Consider the following 22,039-nt stretch of genomic DNA (forward strand, 5'->3'; position numbering starts at 1 on the left):
ATGTTTAGCTCCCCTAAAAGCATTAGCATTTAAATTAATCCTTACCTTTTCCATTGTTCGTTTTTGATTTTACAACAGAAAGTGATCTTGTAGCTTTCTTTTTAACCTAAAAGCTTCGCTCTGCTCAATATAGTTTTAACTGACAAGTCGCATTTAAATCATAACAAGTAGAATCATCGAGTATATGGTTTTGAATGTAATCAACCCCTGGAATTATGACGGATGTATTACGTGCAGTGTAATAATGAAGGTGCAGTGTATTATTATAATAATGTAGGTGTAGTGTATGTTTTAGCCACAGAATGTCGCTCAAATCTAAATTGTCAGCGAAAAAAGACTAACTGAAAACATTGCATTAAAATGTTGATACTGAGGAAAAACGGGTGTAACGTGCAACACGGAATCAAATGACTCACCAAGAAACTGTCACATCATTGAAACAGTTTTCTTATTAAATATTAAGCCCTATTGTCTCTTATCTCTTAGCCTATTCTCAAACAGCACACCACAGCTGTAGTAGGAAGAGACAAACCCACAATTGTCCATTCCAAGACTGTGGGCTGATCAACACAGTAACAATGGGGCCCTTATTAATTATTCATACGGGCAGGTGTCTTCCACACAGAAAAGTAATTTCCTAAAATGGAGCATTGAAGGTACCCTAGGCTAATTAGCTAATTATGGGGTTACCTAAGGCCTACAGGCTCACAGGTGAGAGAGGTTTAGGCCCAAATACATCTTCACACGAGCTAAAAAATCACGTTAATTTCTCCTGGATACCTTTTAACACTGTTAAGGAGGAAGTCGATGCGATTATAACTTGATAAAGAAATTGTTAATTGCCAAACTGTCCATCGCAGTGCTAAACAAAATAGTAAGCTCATATTACTTTTCACCCGAAATACAATGCCATAAATGCTGTGGAAGTGCCTTTACAAAATATTTGCACAAGAATGATCCAGCACGAGAAATATTGCCCAATAAAGAAACCCAAGAGGATACACACATTACACATTACACATTATATTATTAGATATTATAGATCTTCTAAACTCTTTGAAGAAATGTAGTTTTCTGGTCTTGCGTGGTGTCCAATCAACATCTATGGATTTTCCCAGACGCCCACATTCTTGTTTTTATCCAATCATCTGTCTGCTTCCTCAATTACATGGGGTTTCTCTATTCTCCGCCATTTTGTCCGGGTATAAGTGTGTCCAGCATCACAGGCTGGTTTAACTTGTAGCTTGTCAGTTCCTTGTTGTGCAATGGACGGGTGAGTTGATGAAAGTAGCCTAAGATGCAGGCAGGAAGAGAATAACAAAGTTATTATTTACTAAAAGTAGGCCTAGCTAATTAATGGTGAAAGTATAGTAGAATCATATCAAGTGATTGGAGCTTTAATTGCAAACCAAGACAACATTTGTCTCGCTTGGGATAAAAATGTAATTTAATGCTATTTCTCAGACAATTTGGAGAAGTAAAGTTAATTTATGGTCGTGACTTATCGTTTTGTGTGTTCAGACTCTATTTCAAACCGTGACAGTCAGCAGGGTAACTTAATGTTAGTTTAGCATGTCTTTTATTGTGCTATTTTAACTACGCTGCTCACGCCTATATGTTTTCCTAACGCAGCCTCTCTGTTAGGCTGCTTGTGGACGGTAGTGTCTCTCTGTTGTTGGGGCAACGTTAGTTCTTGGCTGTCGAGCAAGTTAAATAGTCGGTGCAAGATAGACATCGCTTTTGCTGATTGTGAATCCCGAACCTGTGGTCTTATAGCGGCCCCAGCCTGGGGCACAGGTCGCGTAGCTCCAGTACCCAGCAAACACGCAACGTCAGGGAGACGTTCAGATCATGTCTTAATAACGTCCGTCGGTCCTGAACCCCGTGTGTTCGTCTGCTGGACCCCTCAATATTCACACGTCTGGCTTGGACCCCTCTAAGACGTCTGTGGACGTGCAGAACGGGTCCAATATCTGAACGACTAAAAAAAAACATTCATTCTGGCTCCTAATTGGATGTCTTTGGACGTCCGAGAAAGACATCTAAAAGACGTCTTTAAGACGTGTCTTTGCTCAGTGGGAAGGCTCCTACTACTGTTGGGCAGTAAGCTACAGCCTCCCAAATCCAGACCCCCATTCTCCCAGAGTCAAAGTTATCCTATCCCAGTGCAACCGAGGGCATGTTTTGCAAGTGTAATCTTTAATGTGTAGCATAAAGGCAGCCCCCCAACATAAAAGGGTAGTTATATATAGAATATAACATAAAAGGGTAGTTATATAGAGAATATTCCCAGATATGTCTGGAAGTAGGCTGAGCACCCACTGGGCATCGTGACACTCAGGCCTTAGCAGCCGCCCACTCACTGGATTGTTCTGAATGTATCTGTAGTCCATGTATTGTTATATGCGACCAAGGACCACATTGGAAATACGTGTTTTTAATACTTTAATGTGCTATCCTCTGGGCAATACTTGCATCGTTGATGTAAGCTATGTATTCAGTTGTACCCAAAATAAAAATCAATTAGTCAATCATGATTTCAGCACCCTAAGATAACTGTATCTCGGGAGCTCACTTTCAGTTTCTCTCCACAGTCTGGACTTCCATCCATCTCGAATGACTTCCGGAAATTGCATTTGCAACCGGGCCAACCATAGCCTAAAAGCCAGACCAAGACAGATCTAGCAAACTTAAGCCATAGAAGTAGACATAAATAATGCATTTAAATAATATTAATTGAAGATGCATTGCTCCCCTAGCTGTCTAGAGGCTGATTTGTATCCTGTGGGATCTTCTTACGTCACTGATCTAGAGTAAGTTCATATTTTCAGTTTCCTGTTCAGATGTTAACATGTCTAAAACAAGTTTTTTGTTAAGTTGTTGAAAAATGATTTGTGGTTTTCTAACTGCTTTGCTGTTTGCATCATCTTGCTTTTCTCTTTGGGTCAATAATGCCATGATCTTCATACAGTAGATGTTTCTCACTAGCTAGCCAGAGAATTAATGCGTTAGATGAAGTAACTTTGATGCGTCTTTAGCAGCTTGCAACTGTGTTTCTTCTTGGTTGTGTAGAGTAACACCCCCAGCAACCAATAAGCAATTAAACTTCTACTTAGTTGCATCCAATTGAAACAAGTTAAAACTGAGCAACTAGTTGCTAGCAACACCTAGCAACCCATCACCTATCACCTGCTTACTGTGTACTACAAAAACCTTTGTATACTGTAAACTTGTGTGCAGATCTGTGCCTTCAATTAGTGCATGATACTCATCAACATGGAAGAAGTTGCTGCCTTCTGGAAATGGAAAGTGTTTTCTTCATGGAGCTCATGAGAAGCAGGATGTGGAGGTCCAACTAAGAGTCAGGGCCATGCCCTTGAATAACACACATTTTTCATTTAGCAGAGTTATGGGAGTCAGGAGCCCAAAACATTTTGGGATATGAAGGGATTTATCAGTCCTGTCTAACTTTGTGGCTGAGACTAAAGGTGGTTGAAACCGGTGGCATTAAGGAACAACTATCTGTTACTAACATTAATATGTGTTTTCTTCACAGCAGTGTCCACGATATTGCAGTTGGTACAAAGGTAAGCACCTCATTTCTTTTACCTTTTCTTCAAAATAATATCCATCCAAGGGATGTTAATTACTGATTAAGAATCATGTAGGCTGGTTATTTTAACTTGGTGAGTGCAGTTTACTTTATTAGCTAGGGTTTTCCTGCATAGAGAATTACGATGCGGCTGTCTCAGTCGAATTTCGGGCCGCTTCCCAATAAAAACTCAGTGGAGAGGTGGAGCATGGGCCAACTTGGAACCCCTTAAATTTTGGAGCAGCTCCGGATCACAGGGCGGGTCCACAAGCTGTTTCTTGGTTTGTTTGTTTGTTTGCTGGCAGGATTATGCAAAAACTACCACACCAATTGTCATGAAAGTTGGTGGAGGGGTGTATTATGGGTCGATTTAGAACCCATTACATTTTGCCATGCACAGAGCCACGAAATGCATTCAGGGGCGGAGGTCTGTGCTCTCTGAGCACCATTTCTAGTTACTTATTTGATTCAAATTTTGTAGCAGGTAGTTTTCTAATATAAAAAGTACCTTTTCTTGTTACGTTTTATAATCATTGGTAAATTATGCTTCCCATACACCTGAATTCAGAAAGGAGTGGTAGATATTGTTGCATGAGAAGTTAAATAATATTTATCCTCTAGAGCCTACATTACTAGTTTTGATAATCCGTCACAGTTCGAAAGTGAATGGCAGTGGGAACCAAGGTTAGGCCTACGATTTCTCAAAATATCCCTTACAAGTTTGCTTTAGGCCTTACCATAGTGTCTCTCTTGACCTTCACAAGACTGTCTGACATTTTGCTCATGCAACAGTCTTATTTGAACAGAGTTGAAGGCACACAATTCCTGGTTTAATGTTGACCAGCTGCTCAAGCTAAACGCATGCAAACTGTTTTCATCTGGCAGCGGTGAGAACATTGCTGTTGCCGTGGAAACTGTAATTATGGGTTGGCTTTGGCCGGGTGCCGGGAATGCAGGCAAGAGGCTACAATCCACTCCTCCAGTCTTCACTCCCCCAAACTCTTGTCTCTGTGTGGGGACTTTTTGGCTGAATCCCATTTCTCATTTTTAGCCCTTCACCTTGCCCCTACCCCTTGCCCCTCAGAACAGAGTGTCAAGGGCTAGTGGGTTGAAATCTTCCCCTATGAAATGGGACACTCCTTCCAAGACCGCTACGTCATCAGTAGGTTTTCTAGACTAATCTCTCAGTCTACACAGAGTTGTAACAAGTGCAGCAATTCAAACTTAAAACAATGCACATTTCTAGTTCCGCCTTGTTGCCGTTGCCAGTCAGATCAAATCACTGGTTGCTTTGTGGTGTTTCTGGTGACTTTAGCAACACTGTTTCAAGTCCACTGATTGGCCCTTCAAAGGCCACCACTTGACTTGCCTCAACTGTGGCTCACCGCAAAACCAAAAGTCGATTTCAGGTGTTCTTGCAGGGAAAACGAGGAGACTGGAATGCCAATGTTTTTTTTCTGCCCACTTTCCTTTCTTTTCTTGCCTCTGGTCTTTCCTGTTTTTGTGTCATTTCAGACTGCTGTCCTCAAAGGGCCTCTCTCCACTACCGAGGCCTATGAGCCTCGCCCACCACCATTTTCTTTTCTGTTTGATAGAAATTCTCTTGCACGTTTAGCAGAAACCTGGAGATCCATAGTGTAGCCATTGTCCTTTTACCTTAACAGGGGAGAACTGGGTGATTAGTGGATTTTTCCATTCTGCTAACCCAATATAGACTAGCTAGCTTGCTACGTCTTATGTTGAAATCGCTTGATGTTTGGCTGTGCTAGCTGTGAATGTATGAGGATGCATGTAATCTAGCTAGCTTGGGGCACCATGTTCTCTAGCTAAACTGATTGTCATGAAGCCATGAAGTGCAGCATTGTATGATTTGTAGCTACCGCATTTGGAGATGGATGCATGGACGTGTGTGTGTACTGTTGCAAGTTGGGCCAACAAGGCTGTCAATAGGCCGACATTTATGACGGTTGTGCAGAAGTGAACCTGTAGGGGGCACCAAATCACAAAAATGCCACACCCTACGTTGGTCTGCTTTAAGTGTTATGGAGAAAAGATAAAGCAAACAACAGTGATTGTTTACCTTGGCCGTGGAATGGCCCCTCCCAAACACATTCCTCAGGTGGGAGAGGGGGGGTTGAGGGTGTATGAATGGAACCTATTGAGCTCATGCAAATCCCCCCCCCCCCCCACACACACACACATGCATGTTACGCTGGCGTGGCCTTGTTTTTGTCTTTATATAGCTAATTGTTTTTGTCTTTTTATAGAGCTGATTATTTTGTCTTTATATAGAGCTGATAGTTTTTGTCATTATATAGAGCTAATTGTTTTTTGTCTTTATAGAGCTGAATGTTTTTGTCTATATAGATCTGAGTCTTTATATAGCTGATTGTCTTTATATAGAGGTGATTGTTTTTGTCTTGTTATAGAGCTGATTGTTTTTTGTCTTGTTATAGAGCTGATTGTTTTTGTCTTGTTATAGAGCTGATTGAATGAGGGTTAGGAGGAGGAGGAGTCGGTGGCCAGTGTTGGCGCTGTCTTCTAACGTTGCTAGGCAGCCAGTGCAACCTGAAACTCATATGTTACGAGTGGTTGAGAGTATGCTTCAATAATTTAGCCTAATTGTTGATGAGTAACCAGATCTTACCATGTCATTAAAAAAGGCGTTTCTGTCTAATGTGGCCTAAAGGCACTTTTAAAAGGTCATAACAGGTATGAGACTTGGTTCAGTAATCAGCAGAGAAATGTAGAAGGGAAATGTAGAAGGGGAATGAGTATTTTGTATGTTCAGATCGAGAGTCACAGGTGTAGCTCGCCGCACACATGGAGATGCAAGCTAGGGTTTCTATGGTGAAAGAGTGATATTTAGGGCTGCCCCTGGCAACGGCGCCGTTCTTGAAATGAAATGTCTCAGGCCGCCTCAGGACTCCCACATTCTCCTGCCTTCCACACGTCTGCTGTCTCATCTCTTTCATTTAGGCACAGTATTACACCTGCAAATGCAACTCTAAACACAAGGTCTTTTTTAAATGTTATTTCTGTAACCCATTAAAAAAACAACAGGACCTATGCTTGCATGCATTACCCTTCTAACAACAGGTCTGAACACTGTTCTTATTGATCAAGACGAGAGAACTACAATGAGACGGGCCACTTGAGCACAGCCCTTCGTCCTTGTGAAGACCATGGTGATAATGTTACCGTCCTGGACAAAGCCTGCTCTGTGATTGGCTCGCCAGCTCTGTAAAGTAGCCTAATATTTAAGGTCCGCCTCCATAGCAGAACCAAGCGCATGCTTTTTGCTACTAAACCTTTTAAAAGACCTTTGCACACATCGACTCTCTCTCAGCAGCTTGCCCCGCGCATATGGTTCTCTTTGAGGCGGCTGTAGCTCAGTTGGTAGAGCGGGTCGTTCAACGATCGAAGGGTCAGTGGTTCGAATCCCAGCTCCGACTGTCCACATGTCGAAGTGTCCTTGAGCAAGACACCTAACCCCAAATTGCTCCCAATGAGCAGGTTAGCACCTTGCATGGCAGCTACCGCCATTGGTGTGTGAGTGTGTGTGTGAATGGGTGAATGAGAGGCCATTGTAAAGTGCTTTGAGTGCCGCTAAGGTGGAAAAGCGCTATATAAGTGCCGTCCATTTACCATTTACCATATGGTTCTCTTTGAGTTATATGGTTCTTTGAGTCATATGGTTCTCTTTGAGTTATATGGTTCTTTGAGTTATATGGTTCTTTGAGTCATATGGTTCTCTTTGAGTTATATGGTTCTTTGAGTTATATGGTTCTTTGAGTCATATGGTTCTCTGAGTCATGGTTCTCTTTGAGTCATGGTTCTCTTTGAGTCATGGTTCTCTTTGAGTCATGGTTCTCTTTGAGTCATGGTTCTCTTTGAGTCATGGTTCTCTTTGAGTCATGGTTCTCTTTGAGTCATGGTTCTCTTTGAGTCATATGGTTCTCTTTGAGTCATATGGTTCTCTTTGAGTCATATGGTTCTCTTTGAGTCATGGTTCTCTTTGAGTCATGGTTCTCTTTGAGTCATGGTTCTCTTTGAGTCATATGGTTCTCTGAGTCATGGTTCTCTTTAAGTCATATGTGTCTCTTTGAGTCATATGGTTCTCTTTGAGTCATATGGTTCTCTTTGAGTCACATGGTTCTCTTTGAGTCACATGGTTCTCTTTGGGTCACATGGTTCTCTTTGGGTCATATGGTTCTCTTTGAGTCATGGTTCTCTGAGTCATGGTTCTCTTTGCGTCATATGGTTCTCTTTGAGTCATATGGTTCTCTTTGAGTCACATGGTTCTCTTTGAGTCATACGGTTCTCTTTGCGTCACATGGTTCTCTTTGAGTCACATGGTTCTCATTGAGTCATATGGTTCTCTTTGAGTCATATGGTTCTCTTTGAGTCATACGGTTCTCTTTGGTTCTCTTTGCGTCATATGGTTCTCTTTGTCATATGGTTCTCTTTGGGGCATGGTTCTCTTTGAGTCACATGGTTCTCTTTGAGTCATGCAGCAGTGGAATTTGAAGCGCCTCGGGGGTGAGGGAGGGCTTGAGCTGGCCTCTTCGGCCTCTTCAGCCTCGTCAGCCTCTTCAGAACAGAGAGGCTGTTTTGGAGCCATGTGGTTCACAGCTTCCCTTTCCCTGTGTTGCTCATATGAAAGTCGCCCTGACCGCTGAGTTTCCTGACCATTGTCTGCCGCTCCCAATTTTCCACCAAATATGGTACATGTTACACAGCTGCTATGCTGCTTTGAAGCTTTGCTTTTCAGCCTGTGTGTGTCTCCATCTTGGTTTCCCAGATGGCCAACCATGGTCGTTACCCAGAACAATGAGTCTCCTGGTTTATTTCTGTGGCTGAGGGTTGGATGTGGAGGACTGTCAAGAGTTGTAAACATGGCTGCTCTCACGGGAGTCGGTCCCTGAAAAAAGGGAAGTTTTTTAGTCAGGCAGGACTTCATTCCCAGACTTTGGATTGGGGGTGTGACATGGACACCGTTGGCTGTCCCAACCCCCCAAAGGTGGAAGAGACTGTGGGCGGTGCCCCCTCCCCCCTCCACACACACACACACACACACACACACACAGGGATACTACACTAGTGGGGGTAGAATGGTGGAGATGAGGTATGGTTTAAGCTGGAAGGCTTTGGTGTTCAACAGTTGCCAAGATGGGTCATTGTCAGTTTCAAGCCAATCCTAGGCTGGTTTAAGGAACCGTTCCTCAGCCTGTTCCTCCTCTGGGTACAGGGTCTTTTAGTTTAGTTAGTGACGGTGGAGGACTGGTACAGCTCAGAGAGATGAGCTCATGCTGTAGAGGGGATACCCTGCACTGGTCTCTACATCTGTTCTCTCTCTCGTTTACAGAGAGGATCGGACGAGCTGTTCTCCTGCGTCGCAAACGGACCCTATATCATGAGCAGCGCCGCAGGTTGGTCTCTCTGTCTCTCTCTGTCTCTCTCTGTCTCTCTCTGTCTCTCTCTGTCTCTCTCTCTCTCTCTCTCTCTGTCTCTCTCTCTCTCTCTCTGTCTCTCTCTCTCTCTCTCTGTCTCTCTGTCTCTCTGTCTCTCTGTCTCTCTGTCTCTCTGTCTCTCTGTCTCTCTGTCTCTCTGTCTCTCTCTCTCTCTCTCTCTGTCTCTGTCTCTGTCTCTGTCTCTGTCTCTGTCTCTGTCTCTGTCTCTCTCTCTCTCTCTCTCTCTCTCTCTCTCTCTCTGTGTCTCTCTCTCTCTCTCTCTCTCTCTCTCTGTCTCTCTCTCTCTCTCTCTCTCTCTCTGTCTCTCTCTCTCTGTGTCTCTCTCGGTCTCTCTCTCTCTCTCTCTCTCTCTCTCTATAACACAGATCCTCCAAGATCTTGTGTTTTGAGCCATTATGTGCAGAATCAGCAATACCTTTTTTCCTGTTCCTTCTCAAAACTCACTCCACCAAAAGTTGTTGCTGTTCTGTCAAAGCACACCCAAGCACCAATCTACAACCTTTGCACTTGTGTTAGCTGGAGGGTTTCAGCAAGTTAAGTGATAACTGATTATGGACAGTACAATGTTTTGAAAGACGATTCATACTTTGTACAAAATTCTAACAAAAACAACAATTGTATCCACTATCCAGTGGTGGAAACATTTAGAAAAAGCACTGCGAATTTGATCGAAATCACAAACAAAACACATTTTTTCAGGGACTGACGAGCAACAATAACTCAATGGTCTGAAAGGACTCATCCAATCCAGTGTCCTGTTTCCTCCTCACAGCCAATGGCAACGACAGCAAGAAGTTCAAAGGTGACATACGGAACCCAGGCGTCCCGTCGCGTGTCATCCACGTCCGCAAGCTGCCCAGTGACATCAACGAGGCCGAGGTCATCTCCCTCGGCCTGCCGTTCGGCAAAGTCACCAACCTGCTCATGCTCAAAGGAAAGAACCAGGTACCCTGACCATCATGTGTAACTCATAAATCATCTCTTAGCTTCCTTTCGCACTCCTTTTGTTGTATTCTATGGATTCTAAGAATATTAGGAATTGTACTGCTTGGGTAAGGTTATGGGTACCTGTCTTTATGGGTGCTGTTGTAACCCATACGTTTTAGCTCGCCTAGGGCGGGATTAGAACCCGGGTTTCCTGTTCGGGAGGCCGACGCCCTGACAGTTGCGCCAATAGGGACATTCCTCTAGGAGGGACTGTCAGAGCTCATTTGAGGAGTGAGCTTCACCAGCTACTCCAGGTTGCACTTGGTCACTGTCATTCCTGGCAATGGAAGATGTTAGTGTGCTTGAGTCAGCAGTAATGATTCCCTTCCCCCCGTGTGAACAGGCCTTCATTGAGATGAACACGGAGGACGCGGCCCAGACCATGGTCAGCTACTATTCGTCAGTGACGCCGGTCATCCGTAACCACCCCATCTTCATGCAGTACTCCAACCACAAGGAGCTCAAGACAGACAACTCCCCAAACCAAGTGGTGAGTACCGCATTGTTACACTTCCCTTTAAGACTAAATGGTTTTCACTCTGGGAACGTTCTGAAGGAAAGTAAGTACATTTGTGAGGAGGGTCTATTTTTATCCTTAGTTGACATCTTTGGTGCACGTTTGGCATGTAATTGTATAATTAGAAATGTGATTTTCTGAAGATGGTTTGAACCAGTTTTGAGAAAGCTGTGGTATGCTATGGGCTTCTCAACATTTCCTGTTCTGCTGGCTCAGGATAGCTTGTAAGGAAAGATTTGATCCACCACAGTAACACAAGCAAACCAACAATCAGATTACATGATTGGCTCAAGTCAGTCATCATCCAATCACAGTGAGTCCATATGACATGTCGGCTAAAGCGGGTTGCAAAAGTTTGTCAAATGTGTAAAGTAAATGTGTAGTAAAATGTTACAAGCCTTGTTTGTGTTTCCCTGCATATCTTGTTGTTTTAGTGAACCCTGAAGCCCCTCCCCTTTTCTAAACACAGTTTCCTGGTAGACTGCATGCCATAAGCAACCAATGGACACCACAGCTGTGTGCTATAAATGGCGCGTAAATGTGGCGTGGGTGTACATTCCAAGATGTCTGCAATGTGTTTTATACATACACAAATGGAGCAGCGAGTTAATTGAAGTGTGTTTAAAGGTGTCACAGCCGAGGGACGCGTCACCCTGGAATGTCTTATTAGCCGTGAAGAGAGTCTGATTTCTCATCAAGCCTCCGGTTTCAAGAACATGGGGGAAATGATTTTGGTTCCTCCTCACTCCTGCCCCTTCTCCTTCTGCCCCCCCCCCTCCCCCCACAGAGGGCCCAAGCTGCCCTGCAGGCGGTCAACGTGGTCCAGACGGGGGGCGTGTCGATGGTCAGCGTGGACGCCTCAGGCATGGGGGGCCACAGCGCCGTGCTGCGGGTCATAGTTGAGAACCTCTTCTACCCCGTCAGCCTGGACGTCCTCCATCAGGTAACATGGCCTCTGTGGTCCAGGGCCGTATCAGCAAGGGGTTAAAGGGGCGGCTGTAGCTCAGTTGGTAGAGCGGGTCGTTCAGTGATCGAAGGGTCAGCGGTTCGAATCCCAGCTCCGACTGTCCACATGTCGAAGTGTCCTTGAGCAAGACACCTAACCCCAAATTGCTCCCAATGAGCAGGTTAGCACCTTGCATGGCAGCTGCCGCCATTGGTGTGTGAGTGTGTGTGTGAATGGGTGAATGAGAGGCCGTTGTAAAGCGCTTTGAGTGCCGCTAAGGTGGAAAAGCGCTATATAAGTGCAGTCCATTTACTATTTACCATTTAAACATCTGACATGAAAACAACCGTCCCCTGATCAATGGACATAGTCACGTACTAGAAGAAGTACTAGAACAATCCTCCCTCTTAAGCACCTATTGTATTTTAGATTGCTGTTCTTGCACTTTGCCTTCAGCACTAGATTATGCTCTTAGTCACTTGTTTTAGAAAGAAGATGCACTTGTGAGTTCTGGCAAGTAGTAGTACATTGGCTTTTCCTACGTTAAATGCAATTATTGTTAGTCGCTTTGGATAAAAGCGTCTGCTAAATGACTTAATGTATTGTTTTCATGTGGGGAATCATTTCTTTACTTGTGTATCCTGCCCTTCTCCCGTTAAGATCTTCTCCAAGTTTGGCACCGTACTGAAGATCATCACTTTCACCAAAAATAACCAGTTTCAGGCCCTTCTTCAGTACTCTGATGGCCTGACAGCCCAGCACGCAAAAATGGTGAGTAGCGCCCTCTACCTGTTAAAAAGTGAATGTACTCATTATGGAATAATTTGTTTCTTGGACATAGATTAGGCTGAATGGTAGTCCGAGACAAAAACTGTTCTTTAATTAAAAATGCTAGAAAGTTTGACTAAATTGATCTGAGAATGTCGTTGTAGGGCTTTATTTATACTTTATTTATGCATTATTTATATTCTGTGAAGTGTAATATGATCCCTGCTGGTCTTTAGTCTTTAGACGGACAGAACATCTACAACGCCTGCTGTACCCTCCGCATCAACTTCTCCAAGCTGACCAGTCTGAATGTGAAGTACAACAACGACAAGAGCCGTGACTACACCCGTCCTGACCTGCCCACCGGGACCAGCCAGCCCTCCATGGAGCAGCAGGCCATGGCTGCAGCCTTCAGTAAGACCCCGCCCTGGTCTCCCCTGGTCTCCCCTGGTCTCCCCTGGTCTCCCCTGGTCTCCCCTGGTCTGCCCTGGTCTCCCCTGATCTCCCCTGGTATCTCCTGGTATCTCCTGGTATCTCCTGGTCTCCCCTGGTCTCCCCTGGTCTCCCCTGGTCTCCCCTGGTCTCTCCTGGTCTCCCCTGGTCTCCCCTGGTCTCCCCTGGTCTCCCCTGGTCTGCCCTGGTCTCCCCTGATCTCCCCTGGTATCTCCTGGTCTCCCCTGGTCTCTCCTGGTCTCTCCTGGTCTCCCCTGGTCTCCCCTGGTCTCCCCTGGTCTGCCCTGGTCTCCCCTGGTATCTCCTGGTCTCCCCTGGTCTCTCCTGGTATCTCCTGGTCTCCCCTGATCTCCCCTGGTATCTCCTGGTCTCTCCTGGTCTCTCCTGGTCTCCCCTGGTCTCCCCTGGTCTGCCCTGGTCTCCCCTGATCTCCCCTGGTATCTCCTGGTCTCCCCTGGTCTCTCCTGGTATCTCCTGGTCTCTCCTGGTCTCCCCTGGTATCCCCTGGTATCTCCTGGTCTCCCCTGGTCTCCCCTGGTCTCCCCTGGTCTCCCCCCCAAGACCAGTAACCAGGGCTCACTTTACAACTAAACCCAGAACCAGTCCAGTGAAGAGAACAGTTCTGTATAGAGCCATTTCACAGTGGAATAGTTTGCCATCTTGTATTACGAAAGCAACAAGTAAAGCAAGTTTAAAAAGCAATTTAAGTGGTTGTTCTTGGGTAAAGGCCTTAATTAAGTTTATCTCTGGTTAAGTGAAATATGTAGCTCAACAACACCAAGGAGTTAAAATGTAATTTTCCCAAAGAAATACTAGAATATAGTCCTGCAAACATGACTTTAGTTTATTTATTTATTTGTAACAACCAATGGGAATCCAGATGATCGATGTAGCTGGTTCTTGACCAGACGTGATCCCTGCCGTCCTCTGCAGGTGCTCCAGGGATCATCTCAGCCAATCCGTACGCAGGACACTTCCCCCCCGCCTTCGCCTTCCAACCAGGTCAGTCCTGTAAGTCCCACGCTGACAACTAACGGGTTCAGTCATCCGCCGGCCGGCCCGTCCATCAGAAACCTCCATCACAGGGTTGTCCACCCCGCACCCACACACCTGGACATGTCCTCAGCTCTGTCCTCCCTCTAGTCCTGGAGCTGCACGTTGACAGGCTTGTATTGTCCCTGTTGGTGGGCGGGGCTCAGAGCATGTCTATAGACCTTAGCTGAATGGAATGTTCTGGAAAGTATAAAAGTGGACACCATGACTGATTAGTGTGGTTTTGAATTGTTTGACTGTAGCAGAAAGGTCTTTAATTGTAGACTAGCAGTTATGCTATTCCCCCTTTTAAAGGGGTAGTGTACTATTTTGGACATTTGGTCCTATTTGTGGTCTGTCTACCATGAACCTGAAATATAAAGACCATCATTTCACTGATCAATTTCCATTGATCGTTCCAGTATTGATCTAGCCCGTAAAAGTGTTGGTAACCCTGTGCTTCCCGCATCGTTAAAGCACATTTATCATCGTTTCTCCAACACTTTTACGGGGCAACATTCACTTCCATTGTAGTCCCGTGAGAGCCTGCAGAAAAACTGCAGCTAGCTCAATACTGGAACGATCAATGAAATGATGGTCTCTGTTTCAGGTTCATGGTAGACAGACCACACATGGGGCTAAATGTTCAAAATAGCCACAAGACACAAATCACTAGAACCTGCAATGGATTATTTTATTTTTTAAATGTTGGTATTGCGCAACTCTTACTGCACACATAAGAGACGGCAGCTGATTGGTCAAGTGGGCGTGTCCCAGCCTGTAGGACCCCTCCCCTTATGTTATTTATCGGAGTCCAGTCCTCCACGTGGATGTAGCATCTCTGTAAACATGACAGGGCGTCTCTTTCCGTGCCTGATATTCTCCTGGCTCCTCCCCCAGGGCTGGCCCTCCCTGCGGTCCCCGGGGGCCTGGCCTCCCTGGCCATCCCCACCATGGCCGGCCGCCTGGGCTTCCACAGCCTCTCTGGGGGCCACTGCGTCATGCTGATCAGCAACCTCAACCCGGAGGTTAGTGTCTCCCCCCCCTCTCTCCCCCCTCTCCTCTCTCTCCCCTCTCTCTCTCTCTCTCTCTCTCTCTCCCTCTCCCCCCCCCCTCTCTCTCCTCCCCCTCTCTCTCTCTCTCCCCCCTCTCTCTCACCCTCTTTCTCCCCCCCTCTCTCACCCTCTCTCCCCTCTCAAAATATATTATGGTCTTGAGACGTGTGCGCACACACACACACACACACGCATACACACACACACGCATACACACACACTACCTTATTCCCTGAATGTTTCATGGAATCCCCTGTCTGTTAACCCCTACAAACATGTTATAGTGAAGCACTATTGGCCTGTTTTTTCCTAAGTGGTTCTTCCCTGCTGTTCCCTCTGAAGGTGTTGCTCCATCAATTCCGTAGTCTCGCTGAATAGCAGCACATTCAACACCTGTAGCATGAACTAGAATACCCTCAGAAACCAGTCCAGAGTACTGTAGATAATGCATTCTACTAGATTCATATCTACTGTACAAAAGTACCTCATGTACAAATTGGTTTATGTATGGTTATCTTGAAAGTTATTGATGTTTAGGTGAACAAAATCTTAACTTTCTGCACTGAACATGTATTTTGATTATGCTTTGAGAACCCAATCATTGCGTTTGCCATTCATGTTTGTCTTTTACAGGCAATATTTAATTAGTAATTAATCTTGCAAAGCTGCAGTTTATGCCCAACAAGTGTAGGCAATGTTTCATGTTAAGCTAATCACAAATTTCAGGCACATTTGTAGGATATTATTATTTGTGTAAGAATATCACTTTCCTTGAGTTTCATATAGAGTTGATCATCACTTTCAGAGATTTTAAAGCACATGCTATACTGGAACACTTCGTACTTCTCTGTGAATACTGACCTTGTTTTGACCTCATTGTTCCTTTTCTCTCCACCCCCCCCTCCCCCCCCCCTTTCTGTTGACCCTGTTGACCTTGACTTGGAAACCTTCATTCTGTTGCAAACTGACTGCACGTACCATGTACCCCTCTCATCCTTTACCCATCACTACACCATTATTCTAACTGGGTCCACACACACACACACACACACACACACACACACACACACACCATTGATCTGTGCACATGTCACGCAACACGTATTGCCTCCTACATCCCCCCTCTCTTCCCTGTCCAATTTATTAACCTTCCTCATGATCCAACCACTGTGTTTTGTTTTTTGCCCTCCCCCGTGGTGGATCTGCCTGGGCTGTGGATGATATGTTGACCCTCCACTCTCCTGCCTCCCATCTTTCCTGTCCCCTCCCCCTCGCTCGCTGCCTCCCTCTGCTGTCTTATAAAGAGAGTTACGCCCCAATGCCTCTTTATTCTTTTCGGTATGTTATCATTAGCACCTTTTTTATTACTACCTGTTTGTTCTGGGTTTTTTTCTTAACCATTAGAGTTTTCAGTGACTTATGGTTTCATAAGTTGTGTGGGTTGGTTTTTGAGAAAAGTGGCAAAGAGTTGCAGCATTTTCATAGTGTCAGAGTATTATGTAAATGATTTCCTGATTAGATATACCATGAAGCATTATGGGTAGAGCAGTTGTTTTGGAAGGTCGTGACCTCTGTGAGATGCTGCAATTTGATAAACTTGTCTTCTCAGTCATCATTTCATGTATGTTTTGCATGCTTCATTTTCCCTGAGTTTGCATGCCTTTAATAACTGCTGTATCAATTGTTTTTGGTTAATAGTCAAGACTCCCATAAGTTATGCATATGGAGTAAATGGCCCGATGAGCCATTTTAGATTTCTTCTGACCCTTACTCCTAATTTTCTCACTTATTCCTCTTTTTATCAATTTAATCTTGCCTTTCTAAATTTTATTCACAAATTTACCAGTGAGTGGTCAAACCTTATTTCCTGTTGAATATATGTTAAAAACCTAGATTTCCATGTCAATCCTTCCCCATGAGTAGTGACAACAGTTGAACAGTTACCATACCATGTTCATTTGACTTACATTTCATACACTTTTTTCGTGCAACTAGTGGCTATGATATTGACATTGTGATGATCCGTAAACATGGCCTAGACTCCCACACCCACACTCTAATGGAGCATCTTGATTGTGAACCGAAGCTATTCATGCAAAGAGGGTTTCAATCAAAATTTAAAAGTCCATCCAAGACATTGTTTTGATTGGAGGGCTCGGGTCTTTTTGTTTCCATGGTTTCAACCACTTCCTGTCCTCCCTTCCTTCCTTGGATGAACCCAGGTGTGTACGGGGATGTGATGAGGGTGAAGATCCTCTTCAACAAGAAGGAGAACGCCCTGATCCAGATGGCTGATGGGACGCAGGCTCAGCTAGGTAACCTCTGACCTCTGATCACCAGCAGGCTCTTGGAAGCCCAGTTATACTCATTTCATTGTTATATTCGATCACATGGATGTAGAGGACTGTTAGAGATGGATAAAAGCACAAGGCGCTCTCTTGGAACCGACATGTCAGTGTCAACATGACACTTGAAATATTACTAGATTGATGAGACCAAGAGATGTGAATGGAGGTAAAAGTGGTACAGCTAGAAAGCCTGTATTCTATATGGCAAACAATTATACTTTGAGAATCTATGGCGGCAGTGTTGGATGTGAGTAGAGACAACACACACACCAACTTGCTTTCTTTGTAGTGGTGCTGGGAACCAAATCCCTTGAAGATCCATTCCCCGCACTCTTTCACCTCTGTGTGGATATATTAATAAGTCAACATCTCGGAGACCTTTCTCAAGACGTTGTCAAATATGCTTCACAATATGCAATATTTGAAAATGATTTTTTATTTTGAGTGACATAAAGCATGTGGAACATAATTATCCATTAGGTAAATTGATTGGCTTTGCTGAGCATTTGTCAATGGTTTTATAAATAATGAAGAGATGTGGACCATGTCGGTGTGTTGAATATAATTCTCATCATATTTCCCCCAAGCCATGAGTCATTTGAATGGCCAGAGGCTCCATGGGAAGGTGCTCCGCGTCACGCTGTCCAAACACACCAATGTCCAGCTCCCCCGTGAGGGCCACGAGGACCAGGGCCTCACCAAGGACTTCAGCAACTCTCCACTCCACCGCTTCAAGAAGCCCGGCTCCAAGAACTACTCCAACATCTTCCCCCCCTCCACCACCCTGCACCTCTCCAACATCCCGTGAGTATCTTCCCCCCCCTCCACCACCCTGCACCTCTCCAACATCCCGTGAGTAGCCAGGAACCCCCCCATCTTCCCCCCCTCCACCACCCTGCACCTCTCCAACATCCCGTGAGTAGCCAGGAACCCCCGCCCTGGGAAACCAGACTCAGCCTAGCCAGGAACCCCCCAGCCTGGGGAACCAGACTCAGCGTAGCCAGGAACCCCCCCAGCCTGGGGAACCAGACTCAGCGTAGCCAGGAACCCCCCCAGCCTGGGAAACCAGACTCAGCCTAGCCAGGAACCCCCCCAGCCTGGGAAACCAGACTCAGCCTAGCCAGGAACCCCCCCAGCCTGGGAAACCAGACTCAGCCTAGCCAGGAACCCCCCCAGCCTGGGAAACCAGACATCGTCCCACAAAAAACGACCTTTTCACCAGAGTCTGGACTTCCAGCCGCCCAGAACGATTTGAGTTTTCCCAGAAAACGGGGCACCAATCAGGAGACTGCATTTAACTGCTGTTCCGCCCCCAGTCCCTGATTGGTTCCTGTATATGATGATTAGAAATACAAGAGGAATCCGCTTGTAGAATTCAGGATTCAACAAACATTACTTTCATACACTGAAAGCAATACAGATTAATCATTCATCATGGCACAATTACAGAACTATATTTTGTGAACACCGTTGTTGTCGTTTGACTGTAGGCCCTCTGTGGTGGAGGACGATCTCCGGGTGTTGTTTGCGGGATCTGGTGCCATGGTCAAGGCCTTCAAGTTCTTCCAGTAAGTGATCGTTTCTCCTCCGTAACTTTCCTGTTTAACAACCGACGTTTCGTGGCCTGGCATAGTGGTTGTTGATGTGTCGGTTTTGACTGTGTGTGTCTATGACTCTCATAGGAAAGATCACAAGATGGCTCTGGTCCAGATGGGCTCAGTGGAGGAGGCCATTGAGTCTCTTATCGAGTTCCACAATCACGACCTGGGCGAGAACCACCATCTGAGGGTGTCCTTCTCCAAATCCACCATGTGAGGAGCGTCGGAGGTAGATGAGGAGGAAATGAGGAGCGTCTGAGGTGTCTGAGGTAGATGAGGAGGAAATGAGGAGCGTCTGAGGTAGATGAGGAGCGTCTGAGGTAGTTGAGGAGAGTCTGAGGTAGATGAGGAGCATCTGAGGTAGATGAGGAGATGAGGAGCGTCTGAGGTAGATGAGGAGGTGTGATCAGCTCGTTCGAGGCTGCTTGTGTCGAGTATCCCTCAACCACGACATTCACTTGCATCATTCCTATAATATTCATATAATATATTTATATACCCATATCTATATAAACGTATGAGGTCTGGTCCATAAGTATTTGGACAGTGACCCGATTCTCATCATTTTTTAAAAATATTGCATTAACTGTAGGAATTACAATCATTATTATACATAACCCCCCCCCCCAATTTTAGGGCCTCAAGTAATTGGACAAATTAACGTTGTCATAAATAAAATTGTCATTTTTAAAGGAGTAGTAAAGGGAAAATGCATGTTTAGCCCTGTTTTAAGGTTACTCATGATCATATACAATGGTTCAGATCAAAACGTTGACAAAGCTAGCATTTTCGAGAAAGTTGATAATTGCTCTACCACCGTTTTGGTCATACAATGGATGTGGGTGGGCATCTTGAAAAATCATTCAAAAACATGTTAAACTCTCTTTCAAAGTTGAAAGTCTGCATTTTGAGCTCATATTCATAATTTAATTTCAACTCTAATATGATGTGGTAGACGGCTAAAATAACTTTGCCGCTGTCCAAATATGTATGGGACTGACTATGTTATGTATTGGGAAGAAAAAGCGCATACCAAATTTGACTGTGGGTTTGAAACTATTTTTGGTTGTTGTTCTCTCTCCTCCTTTCCTTTTGAGAGGTTAGTGAAATCAGTGACACGGCTGCTCTGCTCAGATGATCTGTACGTTAGTTCTTGTCTGACTTGTGTTTAAGACTCTGTAGCCTGAAACCAACTCTTGGACTGTTCAGTTTGCCTTAAGGGGCGGCACCACTAGGGCCTGGGATGTTTCTGTCATGACACTTATCTGCCTTCCAAGGTTTTCCAAGGTGCCTTACTCCAAAATTCTTACATATCTAATTTACTTACTTTACCACTGGCAGAATGTCAGAGGACAGAAAGAGAAATCATTTTGGCCTTATTATCCCCTCTGCCAGAAAGACCAGGTTTACAGTAGATACAATTTTACCTATAGATATGTATGTTTTGAATTAAAATGTTCCATTCCTTATGAAGGTATTTTTATATTTTATTTGCTCTTTTAGTATGTTGTACTGTATATTCAGTTGGCTAGTTGGAAAATTAAATCAACAGGCTAGCTGTTTGAAATATTCAAATCCACTGTACTAGGGTTTGTGATTCCTATTCCTAGTAAAGTTTACTGCATCTTTAGATGTAGGGCATTCCATTTCCTTCCTGTTTGCAATCATTTTTGTACAAATCCAATGTTATATGTATATTTTTACCAGTCCTACTTTTGGCTGTAGCTTAGTTTATTTTGGTCCTGGTTGCTGAACCACTGGGCCTTTGAAAAAAAGAAAAAAACATTGTCCTGATTCTTGTGGCTTATAAATGTTTAACATTTTGTTTTGGCTCTCAATGGCAAGTGTTTGTCTCTTAGTATATTTGTGGAATTCTAATGATACACTACAGCTCAACCAAAAGATTGTGTTGCAAATGTATATTGTTCTTTCACCAGTAGCATCAAAAGACTAGGGCCGCATTTCCCAGAGGCACCGTAGCGCTACGATGAACGCCGTAGCTTACGATGAACGTAGCGCTGCAATGCCTCTGGGAAACGCAGGCCTGTTTTGTGCCTGCCTATCAGTTGCATACAAATGAATGTCCTTTTCTGTGTGCTCTGAACAAATGAAAATGAAAACCTTAAGTCTTAACATTGCTCAACATGTGTTCACAAAGGCCTTTTCCATGGGGGGTTATTTGCTTTACATGCCACCATGTCCTGTCATGGATATTAATGGATGGTTGTGATCTGGACAAAATGCATCTTAAATGAAGTGTGATTCACAAATCTGGACAAGTGCCTTGAATACATTTTTGCCTTTTGGATGTTAAATTGTAGTTCCTGGCATGTAGTTCCTGGCATAAGTACATCCAGAATTAACATGTGCATGCAATGTGGGGCTTTTTTAAACATTTAAAAATGTAAACAGGTTCTAGATGGTGGAGACATTGCCATCTGACACATTGGATTGGTAAATCAGTTGTGAGGCACCATCAGTCTTAATGTTCAGACATTTCATTTGTATATTGTCAACTGTTCAACTGTTCATTTCTCTAAGAATGGTCAACATCCTTATATGCAATAGCAGTACTTTTCAGGATTCATTGATGGACCAAAGTACTCACCTGCTTGGTCGAATTACCAATCTTAAACATGTGCATTGACAACATGCTAACCTACTGATAACTGGACTTCAATGCAGTTGTTTTTCCACACAAAAAAGCAATTTTTCATATTGATATGCAGCATGTTAATGTAAAATAACATAATTCTTAATCTCTGACCATGGCAGGAGTTGATTTCCCACATATGCAAATTGCACAGCATTCCAACCTCAATATCCGAGTGTCACAGGATCCAATGTTGACTTTGAAGAGGTTGGAGGAAAAAAATATATGATTTTGTGTTTTTGTACCACAATAGCTATTCAGGAGCAAAATAGGTTTTATATCTTAGAAACATGTATATTTTGATTACAGCTTGGGACCATTATTGAGCGTCTTGGTTTGTACTACAAAGAAATTAAATGAGTTTTTAAAATAAAAAAAACTTTTGTCATGTTTGTGTTTTTCCTGTCTTTTTCGGTGTAGCTCACTAACTTTTGCCTTAATTTAATTCGGTTGTCATCACCTCTCCTTATGATGGAACTCATTCTACAGTTTTCAATGGGATTCCCACAGTTGATAGAACTCATTTATTTACTAGATTCCAGACTACAGTAGCTAAAACATTATTGTGGAGAGGTAAAAAAAAAAACATTCACATTTTCAGCACTCAATACATTCA

The 22,039-nt window shown here is 44.2% G+C and overlaps 1 protein-coding gene across 5 annotated transcripts; it reads left to right on the forward strand.

Moving 5' to 3' along the window:
- The first annotated feature begins 1,192 nt into the window (after positions 1-1,192).
- On the forward strand, positions 1,193-21,773 carry LOC311326183 (polypyrimidine tract-binding protein 1-like). 5 transcript variants are annotated; one of them, XR_014631044.1, is made up of 17 exons: positions 1,193-1,273; positions 2,760-2,813; positions 3,557-3,587; positions 8,961-9,024; positions 9,839-10,011; positions 10,397-10,543; positions 11,358-11,513; positions 12,177-12,287; positions 12,521-12,698; positions 13,671-13,748; positions 14,670-14,797; positions 16,129-16,162; positions 17,047-17,139; positions 17,760-17,976; positions 18,663-18,740; positions 18,855-19,110; positions 19,159-21,773. XR_014631044.1 is itself a non-coding variant. In XM_084459049.1 (17 exons), the coding sequence occupies exons 1-17, from the start codon at positions 1,266-1,268 to the stop codon at positions 19,076-19,078; spliced, it is 1,683 nt and encodes a 560-aa protein (XP_084315175.1). In that variant the 5' UTR covers positions 1,193-1,265; the 3' UTR covers positions 19,079-21,773. The 5 variants fall into 5 exon arrangements, 4 of the variants coding, with proteins under 4 accessions (XP_084315175.1, XP_084315174.1, XP_084315176.1 ...); XM_084459049.1 differs by having other exon boundaries at positions 18,855-18,983; positions 19,075-21,773; XM_084459048.1 differs by having other exon boundaries at positions 18,855-21,773.
- The last annotated feature ends 266 nt before the right edge of the window (positions 21,774-22,039 follow it).

The sequence above is a fragment of the Borostomias antarcticus genome (assembly GCF_949987555.1).
Source record: "Borostomias antarcticus genome assembly, chromosome: 26".
NCBI classification, from domain to species: Eukaryota; Metazoa; Chordata; class Actinopteri; order Stomiiformes; family Stomiidae; genus Borostomias; species Borostomias antarcticus.

What these genes read in the sequence shown, in the direction of transcription:
- LOC311326183 (XM_084459048.1), top strand. An exon ending in GCCTGGACGTCCTCCATCAG is followed by an intron (nt 11,514 to 12,176) that starts GTAACATGGCCT and finishes TCTCCCGTTAAG; the next exon opens with ATCTTCTCCAAGTTTGGCAC. An exon ending in CTGCACCTCTCCAACATCCC is followed by an intron (nt 17,977 to 18,662) that starts GTGAGTATCTTC and finishes GTTTGACTGTAG; the next exon opens with GCCCTCTGTGGTGGAGGACG.